The sequence below is a fragment of the Vigna angularis genome, chromosome 3 (assembly GCF_016808095.1).
Source record: "Vigna angularis cultivar LongXiaoDou No.4 chromosome 3, ASM1680809v1, whole genome shotgun sequence".
NCBI lineage: Eukaryota > Viridiplantae > Streptophyta > Magnoliopsida > Fabales > Fabaceae > Vigna > Vigna angularis.
In genome coordinates this window covers 37,521,848-37,547,150 of record NC_068972.1, presented here as the reverse complement: position 1 = coordinate 37,547,150, position 25,303 = coordinate 37,521,848, and the positions used below count along the sequence as shown (strand labels likewise).

The following is a 25,303-nucleotide window of genomic DNA, read 5'->3' as shown; positions in this document are numbered from 1 at the left end:
GCGTATTTAATTAAAGGTACTGCCTTATGGCAGGCGTTGTAGGGTGCTAATACCTTCCCTACACGTAACCGACTCCCGAACATAGAATCTCATTTTCGCAGACCATGCTTTATCATTTTATGGTTTTTCCGTAGTTTTCCAGAATAAACTATGGTGGCGACTCCAAATCTCTTTTTCAAAATTTTTCCTTTTTTCGGATCTTCGTCCCGTCGCGATTTTTCGGTTGCGACAATAACAATTAACAAATTGTTATGAGAAATGAATGAGATTGAGTTATGATCTATAGAGTGACGTTTTGGTTGGAGTGAGTTAGGAATTCATGATAAAATAAGTTTAATGAGGTTTGAGTTGGGTCATACACACTTTAATAGGTCAATTTAGGTTTAGAATACCAAATGAAAGTTGTAGATATTAGTAGAGGTGTATAAGTTAGAATATGTGAGGTCTGGGGAATGTAGGTTTTGCAAAATTGGTGTTATGCAGAATTCTACAAACTTTTTGTTTCTACATTCGTAAAAGCAAGTTATGGGGCTGGACAAGTTAGTTTGGGATAAAAATCTAGATGGCTAAGCAAGAGTTATTGTTGGGCGACAAGACTTCTCTATTTTACTATTCACAGAGCGAGTGGTGGCTCGTTGAGCGAGGAGGGTGTTTTCGCTAGGTGAGACATATACAATAACTTGTCATAGTCTGACATCAATACATATATCTAGATGGTTGAGTTTATGTTCATGGTATGCTTAAGATGTTTGTTTAACTATTGTATGAAATGTAATGTGTGATAAATCGTAATAATGTATGTTTGTTTTTTTTTAACATTAGCTTATCCTTTATATGTTTATTATTTATTTGTTTGTTTATGCTGATTTTCTTTTTGCAATACCTGGTGATGACACATATATTTAGTTTAGTAGATAAGTTAGATAATCTAGTTTTTATTTTGAAAGACATTGTGTAAATAAAACATTTGATTTATTTGGTATTGTGTATAAAATGTTAGACTAATAATTATTTTGAGATAATTATATAAATATATATTTTATATTATTTGAGTTAAATTGTTCTATTATATTAATTTTATATTAGTTCCTTAATGAGAATATTATACATATCACTTATATTACATAAAATTCTTGATCAATGTCAAAACCATTAAAAACGCACCCAAAATCCCTCTGAACGGACGCTAGGTGTCAAGCAGCGAGGATTTGGAAATCAGATAGTGGAAGGCAGGTGTCAGCAGATAGTGGTAAATCTTGCTGTGTGTTGTATGACTCGGGGGCAACACATTCCTTCATCTCGAAGGCGTGCGTTGAGAAACTGGGTTTAGCTGAGAGCGAGATGTAGTTCGACTTGGTGGTGTCAACCCCAGCGGTTGGTGAGGTTAGAACGTCTACGGTTTGCGTCAAATGTCCTATAGAAGTTGAGGGGCGTAGATTTAAAGTTAACCTCATTTGCCTACCTCTTCAAGGTTTGGAGGTGATTCTAGGGATGGATTGGTTGAATGCCAATCACATTCTTATAGATTGTGGAGAGAAGAGACTAGTATTCCCTGATGAAGAAGAAGAAGAGTTTTCGGTAACGCTCGGCCAAATAAGACAAGATATCATGGAGGGTACCAGCTGCTTCTTAGTGTTGTCATATCTAGAAACCACTGAGGACGAACGTTATGGACGTTCGGCGCAAGATGAACGAAAGGATAACCGTTCGGTCATCAGAGAGTTCATGGACGTATTTCCTGATGAAGTTCCAGGATTACCTCCTCCAAGAGAAGTGGAATTTTCAATCGACTTAGTGTCAGGAGCCGGCCCAGTATCCATTGCCCCGTACAGAATGTCTCCAGCAGAGTTGGCTGAGCTCAAGAAGCAGATTGAAGATTTGATGGATAAGAAATTCATCAGGCCGAGCGCATCACCTTGGGGAGCGCCTGTTCTCTTAGTGAAGAAGAAGGATGGCAGCTCTAGGCTTTGTATTGACTACAGACAGTTAAACAAGCTGACCATCAAGAACAAGTACCCTTTACCAAGGATTGATGATCTACTGGATCAACTACATGGAGCTACAATATTCTCGAAGATTGATCTGAGGTCCGGTTATCATCAGATTCGGGTTAAGGAAGGGGACGTCCAGAAGACAGCCTTCCGGTCTCGTTACGGACACTACGAGTATGTAGTGATGTCGTTCGGTGTAACGAACGCACCAGCGATATTCATGGACTACATGAATCGCATCTTTAGGTCGTACCTTGACAAGTTTGTGGTCGTCTTCATTGATGATATCCTCATCTACTCCAAGAGTTGTGAAGAGCATGAAGAACATTTGAGGATGGTGCTGAGCGTATTGAGGGAGAAAGAGTTGTACGCTAAGCTATTCAAGTGTGAGTTTTGGATGAAGAACGTACAGTTCTTGGGGCACGTAGTCTCTGCTGAAGGTATCTTAGTGGACCCGGCCAAGGTACGAGCGGTGTTAGAATGGGAGAGTCCGCGTTCGGTCACTGAAGTCCGAAGTTTCATGGGGCTTGTGGGCTACTATAGGTGTTTTATTGAAGGATTCTCTAAGATAGTAGCTCCGTTGACTCAGCTAACCAGAAAAGATCACCCGTTTGCGTGGACCGATCGGTGTGAATTAAGTTTCCAAGAACTGAAGCAAAAGTTAACGAGCGCTCCAACCTTGGTCATTCCTGACACGGCCAAACCATTCGAAGTCTACCGTGATGCTTCTCATCAAGGTTTGGGCTGTGTGCTTATGCAAGAGAGGAGAGCAGTCGCGTACGCTTCTCGGCAACTGAAGATACACGAGAAGAACTATCCTACGCACGACTTGGAGTTGGCAGCAGTGGTCTTCGCATTGAAGATTTGGAGGCACTACTTGTACGGATCTACATTCCAAGTCTTCAATGATTACGAGAGTCTCAAGTACCTCTTTGATCAGAAGGAGTTGAATATGAGGCATAGGAGGTGGCTTGAGTTCTTGAAGGACTATGACTTCGAACTACTCTACCATCCAAGGAAGGCGAACGTTGTAGCAGACGCTTTGAGTAGAAAGGTAGTTCATGTCTCGTCCATGATGGTCAGAGAATTAAGCTTGGTGGAGAGTTTTAGAGATCTAAGGTTGCAGTTCGACTTGGAACCGAACAATATCAGATGCTGTAACCTTAGAATATCCAGTAACATCTTTGACCAAATCAGAGAGAAGCAATCGGCGGATGAAGACCTGATGAAGATTTTGAGCGCGCTCGGTACAGACCAAGCCAAGTACTTCAACACTGTAACGGACGGTCTCTTACGCTACAGAGATAGGACGTGCGTTCCTAACGATGGCGAGCTGAAGAGGATCATTCTTGAGGAAGGACATCAAAGTCGTCTTAGCAAGCACCCTGGCATGACTAAGATGTATCAAGATCTCAGGAAATCTTTCTGGTGGCCAGGAATGAAGAGTGATGTCGCTCGTTTTGTAGCATCCTGTCTGACTTGTCAACGAGCAAAGGCTGAGCATCAGAGACCGGGCGGTCTACTACAGTAGTTGGAGATTCCTGAATGAATGTGGGACAACATCTCGATGGATTTCGTGACCCACTTACCCCACACGGTCAAGAATCACGACTCCATCTGGGTGATAGTGGATCGGCTGATGAAGAGCGCACACTTCTTAGCCGTTAATTTGAAGATGTCCATGACGAATCTTGCACAACTCTACATCAATGAGATCGTTCGTTTGCATGGAGTGCCTTCTAGCATCATCTCTGACCGAGACACAAGGTTTACGTCTCGGTTTTGGCAGTCCCTCCAAAGTGAATTGGGTAGCAAACTGCAGATGAGTTCAGCTTATCATCCTTAGACAGACGGTCAATCTAAAAGAACCATCCAGACGCTTGAAGATTTGCTGAGAACGTGCGTACTGGACCACATGGGCGTATGGGATGAAGTCTTACCTTTGGTTGAATTCACCTACAACAACAGTTTCCAGTCCAGCATCGGAATGGCTCCATTTGAAGCTCTCTACGGGAGGAAGTGTCGAGCGCCACTATGTTGGTTCCAGGAAGGAGATAAAGTGTTGACTGGACCTGAGCTTATTCAGCAGACGATCGAGACGGTGAAGTTGATCCAAGAGAGGTTGAAGACGTCGAGGAGCAGACAGAAGTCTTACGCTAACAAGAGAAGAAGGCCTATGGAGTTCACTGCAGGAGATCATGTCTTCCTTAGACTGAATCCAACCACTGAGGTAGGCAGAGCCGTTCGTCCCAAGAAGCTATCTCCCAAGTTCGTTGGGCCTTATCAAATCCTAAGAAGAATTGGACTAGTGGCGTACGAGTTATCCTTGCCTCCTCAACTATCCAATCTTCATCTAGTCTTCCACGTTTCTCAACTTCGGAAGTACATAGCCGACCCTTCTCATATACTGGAGTTGGAGGACGTTCGTCTTCGTCAAGACCGCACGCTGGAGATGCAACCAGTTCGTGTTGTAGACAGCCGCACCAAGTACTACAAGAGGAAAGCCATCAAATTGGTGAGAGTGGTGTGGGACGAGAAGACTGGCGACTCTACGTGGGAAGTGGAAGATGCCATGAGGGACTTGTATCCCTATCTGTTTTCGGGTAAGTATTAATTTTCGAGGACGAAAATTTTTGTAGTTAGGGGGAATGTCAGAACCATTAAAAACGCACCCAAAACCCCTCTGAACGGACGCCAGGTGTCAAGCAGCGAGGATTTGGAAATCAAATAGTGGAAGGCAGGTATCAGCAGATGAGCGGATGCTCGTTTTGATGAGGGAAGCAAAACTAATTTTTTTTAAACTCCCGTCACACTCTCTGCATGCACCCTCCTTCTCCAAACTCTGAAATTCTCATTTTCTCCTCCTTCTCTCTAAAAGATATCCCTTCTCTCTACAAATTCTCACCTTTTCTCTTCTCCGATCACCGTTCAGGCACCAGTTCTACTCTTCCGGCGTAGAGGACAATCGTTTCAACAAATCAGTTTCGGATTCTGAACTGGTAAGTTCATCCTTCCTCTATTCGTGTGTTTTCTGTAACATGCAAACCTAGATTCTTGGTTGCATGAGTTGATCCTATCATTCTGAGTATCTTTCTGGTTTTATGTTGGTTATAATTCTTAGAACGTGCCGTAGAACGTTAAGACCTCTGTTAGAAGGAGAACCCTAGTTCGTATCTGTGAACGTTCGACTACCTTAAAAGGTAAGGGAAGTTTATTTAATTTAATTTGTATGTTGTTGTACTGCATGAACGTTCGTTTATTTAATGAGTGGAAATGAAATACGACTGAGTTATGTTTGGATGGTATGAAATATGAAAGTGATTATGATATGAATGTATAAAGTTATGAACTTTAGGTTAAGAAATGAGTTGGAATATAAATGACCCTGATATGAAATTCTCCTAAGAAAGTGTACGTTAATTACTGAACGGTCCTTGACCGTTCGGTAATTCTAGTAAACTTGGTCAGAAGTGGATTCTTTCATTTGGGAAGAATCCTATTTGAGGACGAGCGTCTGCATTTCGAATCACTATGCTTGAGCGTTCGGCCAAGTATAGCTGTGTCTTGGTGTCCCGTTATAAATTTAAGTATCTATATATATATGTATATATATATATATATATGGGGTTTGCTAACGCGCGTACGCCTGTTTTTCAGTTGGTACGTTTTAGCAATGTGTACCGGATTTTAGTAGACAAAAATATCCTTATATATCATGGATTCTAAGTTTTAAAGTTAAGGATATTTTAATAATTTTCATTCTCAAAACTAAAAAAAAAAAAAGAAAATCCCCCAAACCCTTACTCACCTCTCTCATTGCTCTCAACCCTTTCTCTTTCATCTTTCTCCCTCCAATCTTTTCTCTGTCATCCCTACTGTAGCCCCAATTGAAAAAAATCAAAAATTTCTCTCAACTCTTTCTCTTTCATCTTTTTCACTTCAATCTTTTCTCTATCATCCCTACTGTAGCCTCAATTGAAAAAAATCAAAAATTTCTCTCAACTCTTTCTCTTTCATCTTTCTCACTCCAATCTTTTCTCTCTCATCCCTATTGTAGCCCCAATTGAAAAAATCAAAAACACTTGCCGTTAAACAATCTTACAAAAAAAATGATTTTATAATAAGTTTTCATCTTATAATTTTTGTCTTATCTAATTTTATCCAATTTTCACAAGCATAAAAGAATTGGTAATTGACTTGGAAAAAATCAGAAATACTCGTTGTTAAACAATTTCTTACAAAAAATGATTTTATAATGAGTTTTTATTTTATAATTTTTGTCTTATCTAATTTTCACAAGCATAATGACATCAAAGGAATTGATAATTGGCCTGGAAAAAAATCAGAAACACTCATTGTTAAACAATTTCTTACAAAAAATGACTTTATAATGAGTTTTCATTTTATAATTTTTGTGCTATATAATTTTATCTAAATTTCACAAGCATAATGACATCCAAAAGAATTGGTAATTGGTTTGGAGGGTTTTTATAGAGATGATGATTCAACATATGCACGTGATGAAATTAGAGAGGTTAGTGAAGATGGTAAAATTGAAGAGATCTTGAATGAACCTTTGCTAGATAAATTGTTTAAAGGCAAATGTTTCTGATTTTTTCAATTGGAACTACAGTAGGGATGACAGAGAAAAGATTGGAGTGAGAGAGATGAAAGAGAAAGAATTGAGAGGAATGAGAGAGGTGAATAAGGGTTTGGGGTTTTTTTTTTTTAAGTTTTGAGAATGAAAATTATTAAAATACCCTTAACCTTAAAACTTAGAATCCATGATATATAAGGATATTTTTGTCTACTAAAATCCGGTACACATTGCTAAAACGTACCAACTGAAAAACAAGCGTACGCGCGTTAGCAAACCCCTATATATATATATATATATATATATATATATATATATATATATATATATATATATATATATATATATATATATATATATATATATATATATATATATATATATATATATATATATATATATATAAGTAATTGTATATATATATATATATAAGTAATTGTATATTGTAGTTATTCTTAAACACTATCCCAATAGTATTTAGGTATAATTATCAAGGCTTTTCTCTTTAAGTTTAGTAGCATTTGGTCTCATACCAGGTGTTCGTCCTAAACAAGTGTTTGGTCCTACACCAGGCACTCGTTCTATCTCCTTAAGTTAAACTTCCTAATACGAGCGTTCGTTCAAGCCCTCTAGGGTTCGCTCACTATAGTGTTCAGTCTTTGACTGACATTTGGATTTCTTGATACTAAACTCAATTAAACTAAGTATTCACAAGTGTTCGGTTTCTTCATGTGAATCATTCTAAGTATTAGTTTTGAATGCCTTGAAATATCCTTATTCATTGGTTTCATTCTGGAGTCTTTGTTCTTGGTTTGGTCTTTTTGATGTTCAATTAGAGTTCTCAAGAGTCAGTTCATCTAATTGGCTCAATGTTGTAATTGGCGTTCGTTCCATTAGTTTCTGGTGATATATGATTGTACTCGTTATCTTTCTCAACCAGATATCAACCCCTTGGCCTTAATCTATTCTTAAATTTGAATCTCTCGATCTCGCTCTACGTGTTCGGTCTCGTTCTGAGTTCGGGTTGAACGTTCGTTATTTGGAATCCTCATGAATCTTTGTACGAGGTGGTTAAATGAGATGTTTATTAATGAAAGATGAAGAAAATGTGATATGGAAATGTTGTGGATTATGGACGAGCGTTCTGGGGAGGAACGACTCATGTATGAATATTGGAATTTGTAAAGTATGACTGTGGGCATGCTAAGCTGGCTGTTCATCCTAATGTTCTATGAGTACTCGTCTTCACGTAGAGGAGGGTAGGTCATGTGTGGGAACGGCAGGAGGTCCTAGTCCTTAGGGGTACTTTGGACAGATAGGACTAACCTCGAGTGGCAGCTGTTGAGGGCATCCCAGTTACTACATCACCCAGGTGCACGAACGCCTGTAGCTACACAAATTTCATACAGTCCGGACAGTCAGTCTAGTAATAGGCTTTGTATGATATGTATGATGAAATTTATCTTGTGTGTGGGATTGTTTGAAATGTATGTTTATGCATGAATTAAATTACATAAGCTTACCCTGTGTTTCCTGTCTTGTCTTGTATTGTACGTTTGTCTTGTCGCTGTAATGATCATCCGTGTGGATGTGAGCAGAAGGGGACGAGCTGTTGGAAGATGCGCTGGAAGAAGAAAATTTGGTCGAGGTTGAAGTTAAGACCGAACAGTAGAACGTTCGGTCAATAGTTTAGTTTTTGTAGTGAGGTGGTCGTTCGATCACCTTCCCCTTTTGTTATGTATGACCGATCGGTATATTATTTTGTAAACCGTTCGGATAGTTTTGTACCGCTGTACAGTTTAAATTTGTAACTCTGTCTGTAAGGTCGTTCGGCCATAACCGTACGCTCTTCTTAGTATAAGACTGAACTGAAATATTATTAAATGTAATTATTCTATTATATATTTTATTGCTGTATTTTTGGGATGTTACAATCAACTTAATCAAAATTTATTAAATAGAAAGTATTATTTGAATATTAATCACTTTTGAAGTACAATCACTTTTAACTAATATTAAATATTATCTAGATACCAATTATAACTAAATCAATAATTTATAAACAAAAAGATAAAAAAGAAAAGGTATTAAGAATACAAACAAATGCTGTTTCAAAAAACAAACTATTTTACTCCAAAATTTTATGAATTTAAGCATTCTAATATATACTCATTAGTTTTATTATTCAACTAAAATAAGTAATGAAAATATAGACTTAATAATGAATAATATATATAACTTGAATCTCTTTAATTAAGGTCCATTACTTTTTTTTCTTTTTTTTTTCTTCCCCTTACGGAACTTGTAAGAACATAGAAAATATAGTATTAGAGTAGATACGTGTATTAAAATAATGAGATTGAGTATTTTATTTTAAAATAATCTTATAATATAAATAGAATTTTATAAAACTCGTCTCATTATCTAAAACATTGTTTATATCTCTAAACTCTTTCATCTTCGTTCTCTCTTACTTCTCTCTACAAATTCTCGCGCTTGGATTCTCTGTTTGATGATCAGGAGGTACCTAGACAATCACTGCGTCAAGGGCTACAAATCTGACCGATCAATTGGGCAAATCGAGCGGGTAAGCGATTAACCCTTTTCTCTAACGTATAGGGTTTTTGATCCTGCGAAATGATTTTGTTTGCATGAATCAAGAGTTCCTTTCCTTCAATTTCTAACTTAAATTAGGTTCTAAAGGTCCTTTTCTATCACCATTCGGTGATTTGTAGGTGTTTTTAGAGATTCCTTGCGGTGCAAGTCACGGTCGGGGTATTTTTAGAATGGGGCAAGGTTTCTAGAGGTAAGGAAAGCTAGTTAGCTCTTTTAAAATTTTAATATGTTGCATGAATTTGATAGTGATTATGTTTAAGCTGTTTAAATTGAAGAAAATGTAATCTTGTAAGTAGTAATTGGATGCAATGCATGTTTTGTATGTTGATGAATGTTGATCATGTGTGGAATCTGTTATATATGTGTTCATAATGTTTTAGTTGATGTGGTTGAGTTGAATTATACGGAAATTGGACTGCTATAGTGGAATAGAAATACTTGTTAGTGGTTGTCAAGTCTAAAGTGGAGGTTTAAGGTAGTGAAATGGGAAAAAGAGGTGGTTGAACTGATTGGTTGAGGTTGGGGTTGTTTTGAACTAGTTTGGACCTGTTTAATACTTAGTGATGTTAAAGAATTGAGTTAGTAAGGTGGTAGCGGTAATGAGGTAGAGTTCTACTTATGTTAGAACTCAATTTTGAGAAAGTGAGGTTGTGAAAACGTGAGTTTGGAGTTCTGTGTGCAAATGGTCAGTTTGGACAGTCTTGGTATGTCATTTGGGACTTGTTAGAGTCCCTAAGTTGCTTGGAATTGTGCCACAAATGGTAGAATTCAATTTGGGTCTCTAAGTTGAGTTTTTGAGAATTTTTTAGAGATTTTGAGTGTCTTTGTTTAGAATTTGGTTAGAAGTGTCTAAACAACCTTAGTTAAGTATATTTAAGTATATAACACAATCTAGGAGGGTTAGAAGTTGGCAAAAATAGTTAAAATTGGTAAACTTGGTATAGGTTGCGTAATTCTGCAGGTTTGGTGCTGTAGATTATGCAGACTCGCTAAGCGAGTGGAGTCACTCAACGAGTGGTTTTAGAGGTTAACTCTTTGTTTGATGATTCGCACAGTGAGAAGGTGCGCTGAGCGAATGGTTAAGGTTTGGCAACACTGTCAGTTTTATTCGGATAGCGAATGGGTGCGCCCCGCAAGTTAAGTGGAGGTCTGAACCATTGTCTGGACTTTCGCACAACGAATTGGGTCGCTGAGCGAGAAATTGGGGTCTGGTACTATTGGGAGTTTCATTCGCTCAGCTAGCTAGGTCGCTGAGCAAGTGGGTTGAAGTTTGGAGGCATTGTCTGTAGATTCGCACAGCGAGCTGGGTTGCTGTGCGAGAACATTCTATGGACGCTTAGCGAGGGTATGTGCTGAGCGACTGGTTCTTGTCTTTGAGTACCCTATCTCTTCTTGTTTTTTATTGGTTTGATATATAAATTGGATTTGTTGGGAGTGAAGTATGATTATGTATGAATTGTATGAGCAATAAAGTTATGAGTTAAGATTCAAAGTATGGTTTTAAAGTGGTAAAAGTAAGTTTCAAAGTGAATCATCTTGGTGAGGTTCAAGTATGTTAGAATGAATGCAGGAGTTCAGTCTTGGGGGTTATCCTGAAACTCCAATGGTCTTTCATTTTCTTGTAGAGAGGATTGATCCATGTCGTGAGGAGTAGTAGGAGGTCTTAGTCTTGGAGGCTTTCAGTATGCTCCAAGGCTCGGAACATACTCACCTAATGAGTGTGGTAGGGTGAAACTCATTGACAATGACTTTGCAACGCAGTATAAGCTACCACGAGTGCACGACCCGCCACAGCTCGACAATCATTTTAAGTCCGGACAGTCAAAGTCAGTGTTGTGTCATGTATAAAATGTGTTAGAGTTTAATTGAATGGTATGATTGTACGTTATGTGCTTGATAAATATGTTGATTGATCTTTTATTTAAACTAGCATGTTGTTTGTTGTTTGTGTTTTGTATGTGTCATCTCTAGGTGTGAGGAGAGGAAGATGAGGTGTTTTTGGAAGAGACATTGGACGGAGGAGATACTACTGAGTAGTTAAGTTTAGAGTAGTTTTGTATATAGTTTTCGTTAGTTTCTTGTATATAAAATTTTAAATTCTATAATTATTTTAGATAACTGTAAAGTTATTACTTTATATTATAGTTGGATGACTCTTCTATATATTCATATCTGATGACTCTTCTATATATTCTTCTATATATTCATATCTGATGACTCTTCTACATGTTCATATCTGATGACTCTTCTACATGTTCACAGACGATGACTCTTCTACATGTTCACAGACGATGACTCTTCTACATGTTCACAGACGATGACTCTTCTACATGTTCACAGACGATGACTCTTCTACATGTTCACAGACGATGACTCTTCTACATGTTCACAGAGGATGACTCTTCTACATGTTCACAGAGGATGACTCTTCTACATGTTCACAGAGGATGACTCTTCTACATGTTCACAGAGGATGACTCTTCTACATGTTCACAGAGGATGACTCTTCTACATGTTCACAGAGGATGACTCTTCTACATGTTCACAGAGGATGACTCTTCTACATGTTCAAAGAGGATGACTCTTCTACATGTTCAAAGAGGATGACTCTTCTACATGTTCAAAGAGGATGACTCTTCTACATGTTCACAGAGGATGACTCTTCTACATGTTCACAGAGGATGACTCTTCTACATGTTCACAGAGGATGACTCTTCTATATATTCGTCACAGAAGATGACTTTTCTATATATTCGTCACAGAAGATGACTCTTCTATACATATTCGTCACAGAAGATGACTCTTCTATACATATTCGTCACAGAAGATGACTCTTCTATACATATTCGTCACAGAAGATGACTCTTCTATACATATTCGTCACAGAAGATGACTCTTCTATGACTCTTCTATTCTATATATTCATAGAAGGCGACTCTTCTCTTCTATATATTCATAGAAGGCGACTCTTCTCTTCTATATATTCATAGAAGGCGACTCTTCTCTTCTATATATTCATAGAAGGCGACTCTTCTCTTCTATATATTCATAGAAGGCGACTCTTCTCTTCTATATATTCATAGAAGGCGACTCTTCTCTTCTATATATTCATAGAAGGCGACTCTTCTCTTCTATATATTCATAGAAGGCGACTCTTCTCTTCTATATATTCATAGAAGGCGACTCTTCTCTTCTATATATTCATAGAAGGCGACTCTTCTCTTCTATATATTCATAGAAGGCGACTCTTCTCTTCTATATATTCATAGAAGGCGACTCTTCTCTTCTATATATTCATAGAAGGCGACTCTTCTCTTCTATATATTCATAGAAGGCGACTCTTCTCTTCTATATATTCATAGAAGGCGACTCTTCTCTTCTATATATTCATAGAAGACGACTCTTCTCTTCTATATATTCATAGAAGACGACTCTTCTCTTCTATATATTCATAGAAGACGACTCTTCTCTTCTATATATTCATAGAAGACGACTCTTCTCTTCTATATATTCATAGAAGACGACTCTTCTCTTCTATATATTCATAGAAGACGACTCTTCTCTTCTATATATTCATAGAAGACGACTCTTCTCTTCTATATATTCATAGAAGACGACTCTTCTCTTCTATATATTCATAGAAGACGACTCTTCTCTTCTATATATTCATAGAAGACGACTCTTCTGTTCTATATATTCATAGAAGACGACTCTTCTCTTCTATATATTCATAGAAGACGACTCTTCTCTTCTATATATTCATAGAAGACGACTCTTCTCTTCTATATATTCATAGAAGACGACTCTTCTCTTCTATATATTCATAGAAGACGACTCTTCTCTTCTATATATTCATAGAAGACGACTCTTCTCTTCTATATATTCATAGAAGACGACTCTTCTCTTCTATATATTCATAGAAGACGACTCTTCTCTTCTATATATTCATAGAAGACGACTCTTCTCTTCTATATATTCATAGAAGACGACTCTTCTCTTCTATATATTCATAGAAGACGACTCTTCTCTTCTATATATTCATAGAAGATGACTCTTCTCTTCTATATATTCATAGAAGACGACTCTTCTCTTCTATATATTCATAGAAGACGACTCTTCTCTTCTATATATTCATAGAAGACGACTCTTCTCTTCTATATATTCATAGAAGACGACTCTTCTCTTCTATATATTCATAGAAGACGACTCTTCTCTTCTATATATTCATAGAAGACGACTCTTCTCTTCTATATATTCATAGAAGACGACTCTTCTCTTCTATATATTCATAGAAGACGACTCTTCTCTTCTATATATTCATAGAAGACGACTCTTCTCTTCTATATATTCATAGAAGACGACTCTTCTCTTCTATATATTCATAGAAGACGACTCTTCTCTTCTATATATTCATAGAAGACGACTCTTCTCTTCTATATATTCATAGAAGACGACTCTTCTCTTCTATATATTCATAGAAGACGACTCTTCTCTTCTATATATTCATAGAAGACGACTCTTCTCTTCTATATATTCATAGAAGGCGACTCTTCTCTTCTATATATTCATAGAAGGCGACTCTTCTCTTCTATATATTCATAGAAGGCGACTCTTCTCTTCTATATATTCATAGAAGGCGACTCTTCTCTTCTATATATTCATAGAAGGCGACTCTTCTCTTCTATATATTCATAGAAGGCGACTCTTCTCTTCTATATATTCATAGAAGGCGACTCTTCTCTTCTATATATTCATAGAAGGCGACTCTTCTCTTCTATATATTCATAGAAGGCGACTCTTCTCTTCTATATATTCATAGAAGGCGACTCTTCTCTTCTATATATTCATATAAGACGACTCTTCTATATATTCATATAAGACGACTCTTCTATATATTCATATAAGACGACTCTTCTATATATTCATATAAGACGACTCTTCTATATATTCATATAAGACGACTCTTCTATATATTCATATAAGACGACTCTTCTATATATTCATATAAGACGACTCTTCTATATATTCATATAAGACGACTCTTCTATATATTCATATAAGACGACTCTTCTATATATTCATATAAGACGACTCTTCTATATATTCATATAAGACGACTCTTCTATATATTCATATAAGACGACTCTTCTATATATTCATATAAGACGACTCTTCTATATATTCATATAAGACGACTCTTCTATATATTCATATAAGACGACTCTTCTATATATTCATATAAGACGACTCTTCTATATATTCATATAAGACGACTCTTCTATATATTCATATAAGACGACTCTTCTATATATTCATATAAGACGACTCTTCTATATATTCATATAAGACGACTCTTCTATATATTCATATAAGACGACTCTTCTATATATTCATATAAGACGACTCTTCTATATATTCATATAAGACGACTCTTCTATATATTCATATAAGACGACTCTTCTATATATTCATATAAGACGACTCTTCTATATATTCATATAAGACGACTCTTCTATATATTCATATAAGACGACTCTTCTATATATTCATATAAGACGACTCTTCTATATATTCATATAAGACGACTCTTCTATATATTCATATAAGACGACTCTTCTATATATTCATATAAGACGACTCTTCTATATATTCATATAAGACGACTCTTCTATATATTCATATAAGACGACTCTTCTATATATTCATATAAGACGACTCTTCTATATATTCATATAAGACGACTCTTCTATATATTCATATAAGACGACTCTTCTATATATTCATATAAGACGACTCTTCTATATATTCATATAAGACGACTCTTCTATATATTCATATAAGACGACTCTTCTATATATTCATATAAGACGACTCTTCTATATATTCATATAAGACGACTCTTCTATATATTCATATAAGACGACTCTTCTATATATTCATATAAGACGACTCTTCTATATATTCATATAAGACGACTCTTCTATATATTCATATAAGACGACTCTTCTATATATTCATATAAGACGACTCTTCTATATATTCATATAAGACGACTCTTCTATATATTCATATAAGACGACTCTTCTATATATTCATATAAGACGACTCTTCTATATATTCATATAAGACGACTCTTCTATATATTCATATAAGACGACTCTTCTATATATTCATATAAGACGACTCTTCTATATATTCATATAAGACGACTCTTCTATATATTCATATAAGACGACTCTTCTATATATTCATATAAGACGACTCTTCTATATATTCATATAAGACGACTCTTCTATATATTCATATAAGACGACTCTTCTATATATTCATATAAGACGACTCTTCTATATATTCATATAAGATGATATAAGATGACTCTTCTATATATTCATATAAGATGACTCTTCTATATATTCTATATATTTTATACATCTATAAAACTTTTATAGATAAATCACTGGATTCTAATTTCTTGTAGTATTAATTTTTTGGAATCTTACAACATTTTCTCAATATCAATATCTCTTTGTATGCAAAAATCAATATTTAAGGTTCTTGAAAATACGATTTCTGATTTTTTTTTTCGTCTTCCGATGGAGGATTTGTGCAATCCCTTTAATCAAGTATTTTTTCGGAAAACACGAGCTTCGTAATTATCTCACCTAATTTCTATTTTTTTATTAGCAAAATATTGTTGCTCAGAGTAATTTACATTTTTTGATAATTTCTTTTTTAATAACTTTTAGTCTTTTTGAGAGCTACTCGAAGTAACCTTTTTAACAGGCTAACTTGTGTTTTTTAAAACAATCTCTATATCTTTTTATTTTATCTTATACATATTTGTTATATTTCTGTATTCATTTTAAAAGTAAGGCAATTTATATATTTATTTGATTTATAAAAAATATATTAATACATTTATATTAAAAAATAAAAATTGAAACTAATTAAAAAATAGTATACTTTTTAACCGAAACCATCTAGCAATGCTATTAATAAATTGTTTATTAATGAATGCAAAGTTTTTGGTTTAGTAATTTATTTTACATTTAAATAAATTGCAAGCAAAACATACATGGTTAGTCACAAACTCCCGTAAACTTTTTAGACATACCCCATAAATAATCTCGAACTTTTTACAATTTAATATAAAAATTAAATTTCTTACAATTTAGTTTAAAAATATAAACTTTATAAATTAATATAAAATTTATGCATTAAGATATCCTAATCTTAAAATTTTTCAGAGAATTAAAAGTGCAAGTGTTTTCAGAGGTTAAGAAAATTTATACATTGTTGAGAAATTTATGTTACATGATTAGTGAGAAGAAAATGTTGGAAATACCTAAGTCCATCTTCAACGCTAACGTACCTCCAATCGACAACCCTCAAAATCCCCACACCAACTTCTTCCACCCTCACTCCATTCCCACCCTTCTCTTCACACATCCCCACTTTCAAATCCCCCACCAACGCACTCGCCACCGCGACGGAGCAGCACCCCGGCGCCGGAAGCTCCTCCCAGAACCACCCCTCTCCACCACCCACCAGCCTCACCTTCCCCTCGCGCTCCACCGCCGTGAAAACCCCTCCCCACCCTTTCAGCACCACGTTCCACGTCACCCTCACCTCCTCCTCCCCCTCCTTCAAAACCACGCCGCCGTCACACCCCACTCCAAAGCGAAACACCCCCGCCGTCTCCATGCGCAATGTCTCACCCGCTCTCACGCCGGAAGCCACAACACCATCGCGGGTGGAGACGGAGACGGAAAAGACAAGGTCCTCGAGCGAGAGACTCGGCTTCGGGGGCCTCTGGCTGCGGCGAGCGGCAGCCGCGTGGCCCATCACGAAAAGGCGGCGGTAGGCGACGGCAGAGGAAAGGATGGCCAGAGAGGGAAATTGGGTAGTCAAGAGAGGCTTCCAAACGTGATCGGATGACATGGAAGAGAACCATGACTTTGACACGCAAGAAGCTATGGTTAGGGTTTTGGGGTCAAGGTAGGTGGCTACGAGAATGAGAGCTTCCCATGGTGGTGGTGACATTCTCGTACTGTAGCAAAACTTTGTTTCCCTTAAGGTTTGCTTCGGAGTTACAGTGAGATGAAGATGATAATGATTTGTGTCGTTTTGAGGTTTCTGGCATCGTGTTTAAATTGTTTGGAAAACGAGGTGGTGGAGGAGACACGTGGAGTAAGGGTGTTGTTTGCATGGCTATGAAATGCCACGTTAGATTGGATGGTGAAAGGTGAAGCCTGCCTTTGTTATGGCACGTGCTAGGTTTTATTTAGAACATTCTTGCCACATTTATTATTTTTTAGGTGTGAAATTAAATTGAAGAAGCACTTTATAAAGAAACTAATAAATTTTACTTTATATTTAAATGCGTTCAAATGTTATTTTTAATTAATATTTTATTTATTAGATTAATTTGAGACATAAATTATGTAATAATATTTTCACTTAATTTAATATCCCATTAATAGCAACATTTTAGTTAATGTAATAGGAGAAATAATGGGTATAATATAAAGTCATATACTCGATTTTTTGAATAATTATTTTTTAAAATTTATATCAAAATTTTACATCACATATATATAAAAAGGAACGAGTGAGCATTACTTTGATATCTATGTTTTTCTTATCCTTATTAGGGAACAATAGTGAGTCTCGTTTTAAACTTAGTGACAAGAAAAATTATGTTTAGGAAATATTTTTTAAATGGAAGAAGTCATTTAAATACACCATTTTTTAAAAATAAAATTCAAGTCATTTACGACTTCGGTGTTTTTATAAATATTTTAAAAATTAAATTAGCAATTGAATTGACAGAGTTATGGAGTAAATATGTTGTTGACAGAATTAATGGATTAGTTGAATTCATGGACTATTTGAAATAGTGGGTTAGTTGAATAGTATAGGAAGGAAATGATAAACTTTAATTATAATAAACGGTTTGGAGTTTTTTAAGGTTAAAAAGAGTTGTTTAATGTTGCTAAAATAAGTTTGCTAAAATTGAAAAATAAATATGGATATCTAATCTATTATTATTATTATTATAAACAATTATCTCACTTTTTTTTTCACCAATCTTCGTATAACACTAATGAAAGTTGAACATGGCTAAGTGAAATATTAACAAAAATGAATTCTTTCTAAAATTGGTCTATCAAATGCACTTGTTAAAGTTATAGCTTTTTAACATGAGTTTATATAAAACATGGACGTTTAGTTTATTTGACATGTAAAAGCTTCCTTTAATAGACGTTTTACATTGAACCATTGAACTTGTGTATTGTAATTTTTGTTCTTCTGAAACTCCTCTATTTTTTCGGGTATACAATCTTATAGTTAGTCTATTGTATTAGAATCATCCTTTGAATGAGTTTCAATTCAACTTTTTACATGTGTTTTGTGTTAACTATGATCGTACCTATGATTTGAAGCTATTTGAGTCTCATAATTCTTAAATTTGAGTGTATGTCTTTTTCAACCTTATAATGATCACGGTTTATTGTTAATTTTTTCTTGCGTCTCAAAAATTTTGTTCTCATAAAGTGTCTTGCATTTTGAACATGTTAAGTCTTAAACTTAAGAACTACATCTTATTTTTGTAATGACTTGCTTTTAAAGAATGAATTTGTAGATACCAAAGTTTTATGAAAAGAATAAATCTGCTTTAAAGCAATAAAGAGATTGTAAGAAGAAAGGGCAAAAACATGATCATCTTCTTTAGGTTTATGTGATTATACCAATAGCTTGATTTTTTTTTAAAGCATACATACATATATATATATATATATATATATATATATATATATATATATATTTAAAATTGAAGTGTTTTGTGAAATGAAAAGAGGGGAGTGCAGTTAATAATTATGGGGTGTAGAAAGGGGGAAGTCCCATTTGTTTTAAGGGACTAAGACTTCAAAGCCCAATAGTAAATAATTTCAGAATTCTAATAAATTTTAGCGTGGAGTAAAATTAGATTATCAGGTTTCATGGGTAGAAAAAAGGAGGTGCAGGAAGAAATAGCCCCAGGGTCACTCCACTTCTTATCTTACCAATACTTTTTCTCAAAAATTACTTTTGTATTGTTATTTGAACAATTATGAGATGTAGCTTTGTAAGATTTCATACATTCTCTACCTTAATTAACATGTTACGTAAATAAACAACTGTGTTATATAAAAGTAATGCCACATCTTTTACTCCGATGATAATTGTATCGGATATAGTGTATACCGAAAGGTTATCACCACTACAACAGTGGTCAACCAGGATGAATGATTTTTGGGTCAGTGTTTAAGTTATTGGACCAAGGGTCCAGCAGAAGATAAAATAATCAAAGGAATAATCAAGAATATCTAATTGAAGATTTGATTAAAGATATTGATAAAACCGTTTATGAGTAACTAACTGGATGTCTAGGTAAGGTTATTTTTATTTGGCTTATGAAACACTTATAAATACAATGACAAGGCCAAAGGCCTGGTACGTTCAATTGAGACTCCTCTACGTTCTACTTATGTCCGATCAGGACTTAAATACTAAACTGTGATAAACAGTTCATAAAACCGCTCCTAACTTGAGCGTCAGAGTGCCTTTTGCAGGTACCTCCCCCATCAAGAGCACAACCGAACGACATCTAGAGTCCAACTGAACGACATCCAGAGTCCAAGCAAGTGGGGCATTCGATTCCAGCGTCGGACAGCAACAAAGCCACGTCAAAAAGGTTAGTCTCTCGGTCCTACAAATCCCTACCGAAACATTTTGACGCCCACCGTGGGACCGAGAGCAGACAGAAGAAGCCCAAAATGTTTCGGTAGGGATTTGTATGACCGAGAGACTAACTTTTCTGACGTGGCTTTGCTGCTTTACGATGCTGGAATCAAATGCTCCGCTTGCTTGGACTCTAGATGCCATTCGGTTGTGCTCTTGATGGGGGGAGGTACCTACAAAAGACACTTTGACGCTCAAGTTAGGAGCGATTTTATGAACTATTTATCACAATTTAGTATTTAAGTCCTGATCGAATGTAAGTAGAACGTAGAGGAGTCTTAGTTGAACGTACTTGGCCTTTAGTCTTGTCATTGTATTTATAAGTGTTTCATAAACTAAATAAAAACAACCTTACCTGGAAATTCGGTTAATTACTCATAAACGACTTTATCAATATCTTTAATCAGATCTTCAATCAGATATTCTTGATTATTCCTTTGATTATTTTATCTTCCGCTAGACCCTTGGTCCAATAACTTAAACACTGACCCAAAAATCATTCGTCCTGGTTGACTTTTAGGTAGTTTGGTTGACCATTGTTGTAATGGTGACCGAACAGTTAACAATTAATAACTGTTCGGTATACACTATATCCAATATAATAACTTTTCTTAAAACAAAGTTGTTCAAAACCACCTTAGTAAGTACATTGAAGATAAACTTAATAAAAACTCATTATTTTTCTGTATTTCTTTTTATCATATCTTAATATATCATTCATATATTTCACCATCTTTGTTTCATGTAGACATGAGGTGTTGAGAAAACATTTTTCAATGAATAATAATATGTTGATATATATTACCATTCATTTGACATCATTTGACATATATTATAAATATAAAATAGTTATAAAAAGATGAATTTTTATTTTTATAAAAAAAATGAAAAATAATATTAAATATGAATGTAACAAATTTGTATTTAAAATTATCATTATTTTTTTTTTCGAAATTAACGATTTGAGGATATACCTTGCAATGTGATCTCTTCCTACTACAAATGGAGTGAGAATTTTGATAGTATACATTATTAGCAAAAGCATCCAAATTTAAGTAAAAACCCTAAAAAATCGACACATACAAACAAATGGTTCTTCACGAGACCAATCCAACACAACAAATTGAATACTCCTCTTTGTGTGGTTGAGACATCTCACTCTCTCTTCCACTTATCCTATTTGGGAATTTTGTAATGCACAATTAAGAAATACTTAATTTCATTATGAGTTGTTAATTAAAAAGCAGCTATGATTTGTTTTAGGTTATTTTGAGAAAGAAAAGTTTTTTTTTTATGAATAATTAAGGAGTAAGAAAGAAAAAGAAGAATAATGCATGAAAGGGTTCACGGGCATTCAGTGATTAGAAGGATTCCCAAACTTGTTTCTTTCTAAAAATAAGACAAGATAAAGAAATGCTGAGATCGTACTGTATGCTGTTTTTTTCTTGTTCTATCGCTTTCTATGTGCACATCTCACAATCTATCATTCACATGCATCCATCATATTCTTTAATCTTTCTTTCAATTTTCTACTTTCATATAGTAAAATCTCCTCACTTAAACTTTCTATCTTTTAAAAAAGGATTAAAATATAAACCTCATTAGTATTTTAGAAGAAAGTTCACTTTTTTTTTTATGTGGGTAAATAATCTTTAGGAGTATTATTATGATTAAAAATTATAAAAGTTCTAATTTTTATTTTACAAATCAGCATCTGTTATATATTATACTTCAATTTAAATTTTTAGTTAAAAAATGTAATATTTCATATTTTCCAATCTTAAAGTAGTGATTTTTTATTCTATATTTTAAAGGTGTCTAACCCTTCATTTGGAACAAATAATAAAGAATAAAAAATTATATATGAGTTCCAAAAGTTCTTATGTCACATAAATATTCCCTAATGATTCCATGCTATAATAATATAAGGACACGTTCCAAAGTTTCTCTAACACATGTCTCTCTTTCAACCACCAACATGTCGTTCTAATTCCATTTCCACATTCATGGGGACAGTAACATACTGCTATAGAAAGGTTGAAAAAGTTTTATATAAATAAATAAATAAATATATATATATATATATATATATATATATATATATATATATATATATATATATATTCTCTAGAGAATTCAAAATTATCACTACTATCACTTGGATTATAATTTCTTTTCACAAAAATAAGTACATTTTCAGAGTTTTTTTTTATATATTAAATAATATTATCAGAATCTACTTGTTAACCTCGGTGAATGCTTATATTTATTCTTACTTTGTGAATGAGTTATTTTCCAAGCATCACAAAAACCCTTCATTTCGGTTATCAAGGAACTGAAAATGTAACATCACGTACTATACTAAAACTCTCATTATTTCTAACTTATAATAGACAAACTAAACTCTTCAATATTCATATATTAACCACTTTTACTGCAAATTAGATGAAAATTAGATACATGTTTTATTTTTTAAATTTAAGAAAATTTAACAGAACATTGTAATAATATTAATTGAGAGTAAAGAATGATAGTTACGAGTAGAGACAAATTCAGCATATGATTGAGAACGATAACGTGTTGTGATAAGAAACAGGAGGTGTGAGAAGAGCCAATTTAATATGCTATGTTGTAGAATCTGCAGTGGTCATAATGAAAAAAAAATGGCTGTTTCTTCGCTACCATTTGCATCAAATTTCAGGTGAAAAAATGGACAAAGTCTCAGCCAATTTCCCATATAAGTACCCAACTCTGCTCTACTTGGAAACCATTCTTCACATAACACAACTTCCCTCTGTGTCTGAAGGAGTGTCGCAGTGAGTCAGCAATATGCCTACAAACCTAACCATCCTTCTCTTTTGCCTGCTTCCAATGCTTCTTCTTTTCAAGGAGACTCATGTAAGATAACATCTTCAAGGTTTATGCATTCTTTTTTCCACCAGACAGAATCATTATATGTTTCTGTAGCATAAACTAACGTTGTCATCTTCAGGCTAAGACTGTTGTTGCTGCTACTACCACTGACTCTCCAACTCCAGCACCAGCACCAGCACCAGCACAAGAACCTCAGCCTAACAAGGTAACAAAACAACCATGTTTTTATTTTTTTTTACTTTCTTGTGTTGATTTTGTCCCTGTTTTCTTATTCAGTCACAGCATGGGAGCACTGAAGGCAGTCTTCAACCACAAGGTATGAATGAATGATGGATATATATATAAGATTGGTATATAATAAAGAAAATGAATGATGAAATTATTACAGAATGTGGTCCTCGTTGTGCGGAGAGATGTTCAAAGACACAGTACAAGAAACCTTGTTTGTTCTTCTGCCAGAAGTGTTGTGCCAAATGTCTGTGTGTTCCCCCTGGAACCTATGGCAACAAGGAAGTATGTCCCTGCTACAACAACTGGAAGACCAAAAGGGGAGGACCCAAATGCCCTTGAATCTTCAAACTTTCACAATCTTAGATTTCTTTCGATCGATCTTAAAACGAAGAAGTTACCAAAATCTGTATTACACAGCCTATGTATTTCAATCAATATTTCAAATTAACTTCCCTTTCACTTTGCAAATGGACCTTCAAATGATATAAGAAATACCAAAATACTCGTAAAACATGCATGCAAGTAATTTCTATGAGACAAAATCTTAATTGAAATTTTTAACTCTTTAAACTCAACTTGATTTAGACTTGTAACACTTTCGAATCATGGATCTGATATAAAAGGAAGAGAGAACGGTGAATACATTTTTCAAAGTCATAAGTTTAAGAATATAATTTTAGAAAGATGGATTTTTATAAGAAAACCAGGAGTAAAATATTTAATTTTCTATTTATGATCTTATAAAATAAATTTAATTAAAATGTTAATTTTTATAAAACTTTTATTTGTTTTTCCTACAACTTATAAAAACAAAATCTTACCATATTTTTTTATAGCTTTAAAATTTTTGGATATATTTTTAAAGGAAAAATAAATTATAATGATTATCTAAACACTCACCACATGAACGAATTCAATTACTTTTTTTCGGGAAAAGCACCTTAACTTTAATTAATTTTTATGTGTTGAATAGTTAATTTTAATTTATAAAAAAAAGTTAAAATTGAGTAAAGTTAAATTAAGGTTTTTTTTTTCGAAAAAAAGCCACTAAATTTATTCTCCTCACAGACAAGTTTTACTATTCATTGTAGTAGTCCGAGATTACACATAACTTTACCCAAAATTATATTAAGATTTTATATCATTATAATTTATATAATTCATACCAATGAGCAGTTAATATTTTCATCACTGCTAGATATCCAAATTGAAAAAAAAAATACTTAGAATTATCAATATGTAAAATTAGTCAATGATAATATATTTAATTATTGGCTAAACATATCAAACACATTCAAGTATTTAAAGTGATTCTTTTATATTTTTTATTGTTTTTATTTTTGCATTATATTATAAAACTTTTTAAAAATATAATTTTTTTTCATAATTTAAACTAAAAAAAATAAAGGAGAAAAATTTAAGTAAATAAACTTAATCCACCAAATTTGGATAGGAAGAAGTTATGTATAATTTCTTTATATTATTTGCATATTTTTATCAATTATTTTATAATATTTGTTTAGATTGTTTATAAATTATTGTTAAGACAATGTATACCATACTTTTAACTAGTTCATTTATTCTTGAAACTATATCAAGATATACAATTCAAAATTAAAAACAATTTTAGATTAATTTGTGATTGCACTTTGATACATAGAAGAAATATAACGACGACTATGTAACTAAATAAATAAAATTATTACTTAACGTATATAAGACTAAATACTTTTTTTGTTCTCTAATTTATTTAAAAAATTTAATTAGACTCCTAATTTTTATTTGATTCAATTAAATTTTCTAGTTTTTAAAAATAATCAAATTAAGTTTTCTAAATTAATTACAAGATGTTATTATTAATACTAATACTGACACGTGTCTGTCACATATTATTAATACTATTATGGGACACTGTAATGATCTAACATGTGATTTTTTTTATAAGAAATGAAAAATAAAATAATAAATAATTTAAAAAATAAAAAATATCATAAATTAACATGTAACATGTAAAAACATAACATTAATGTTAATCTAATAGAAAGAAAAAAATTAAATCATTTTTAAAAGTTAAAAAACTTAATTAAACAAAATAAAAATAATGAGTCTAATTATTTTTTTTAAATAGAGGACGTAAAAAGTATTTAGCCTTAAATCTTTTATTATTTAATATTTGATGGTGTGAGCTCTCCTATTGTGTAAGGGTTGG

At 33.8% G+C, this 25,303-nt stretch overlaps 2 protein-coding genes across 2 annotated transcripts; one reads left to right on the top strand and one right to left on the bottom strand.

Annotated features, from left to right (window-relative positions):
* Positions 1-16,455: 16,455 nt before the first annotated feature.
* LOC108325663 (probable F-box protein At5g04010) lies at positions 16,456-17,342 on the bottom strand. The gene has a single exon (XM_017558759.2). It carries the CDS (start codon positions 17,245-17,247, stop codon positions 16,510-16,512), a length of 738 nt encoding a protein of 245 aa, XP_017414248.1. The 5' UTR covers positions 17,248-17,342; the 3' UTR covers positions 16,456-16,509.
* Positions 17,343-22,674: 5,332 nt separating this feature from the next.
* LOC108325611 (protein GAST1) lies at positions 22,675-23,562 on the top strand. The gene is made up of 4 exons (XM_017558705.2): positions 22,675-22,887; positions 22,982-23,068; positions 23,140-23,179; positions 23,252-23,562. The coding sequence occupies exons 1-4, from the start codon at positions 22,819-22,821 to the stop codon at positions 23,431-23,433; spliced, it is 378 nt and encodes a 125-aa protein (XP_017414194.1). The 5' UTR covers positions 22,675-22,818; the 3' UTR covers positions 23,434-23,562.
* The last annotated feature ends 1,741 nt before the right edge of the window (positions 23,563-25,303 follow it).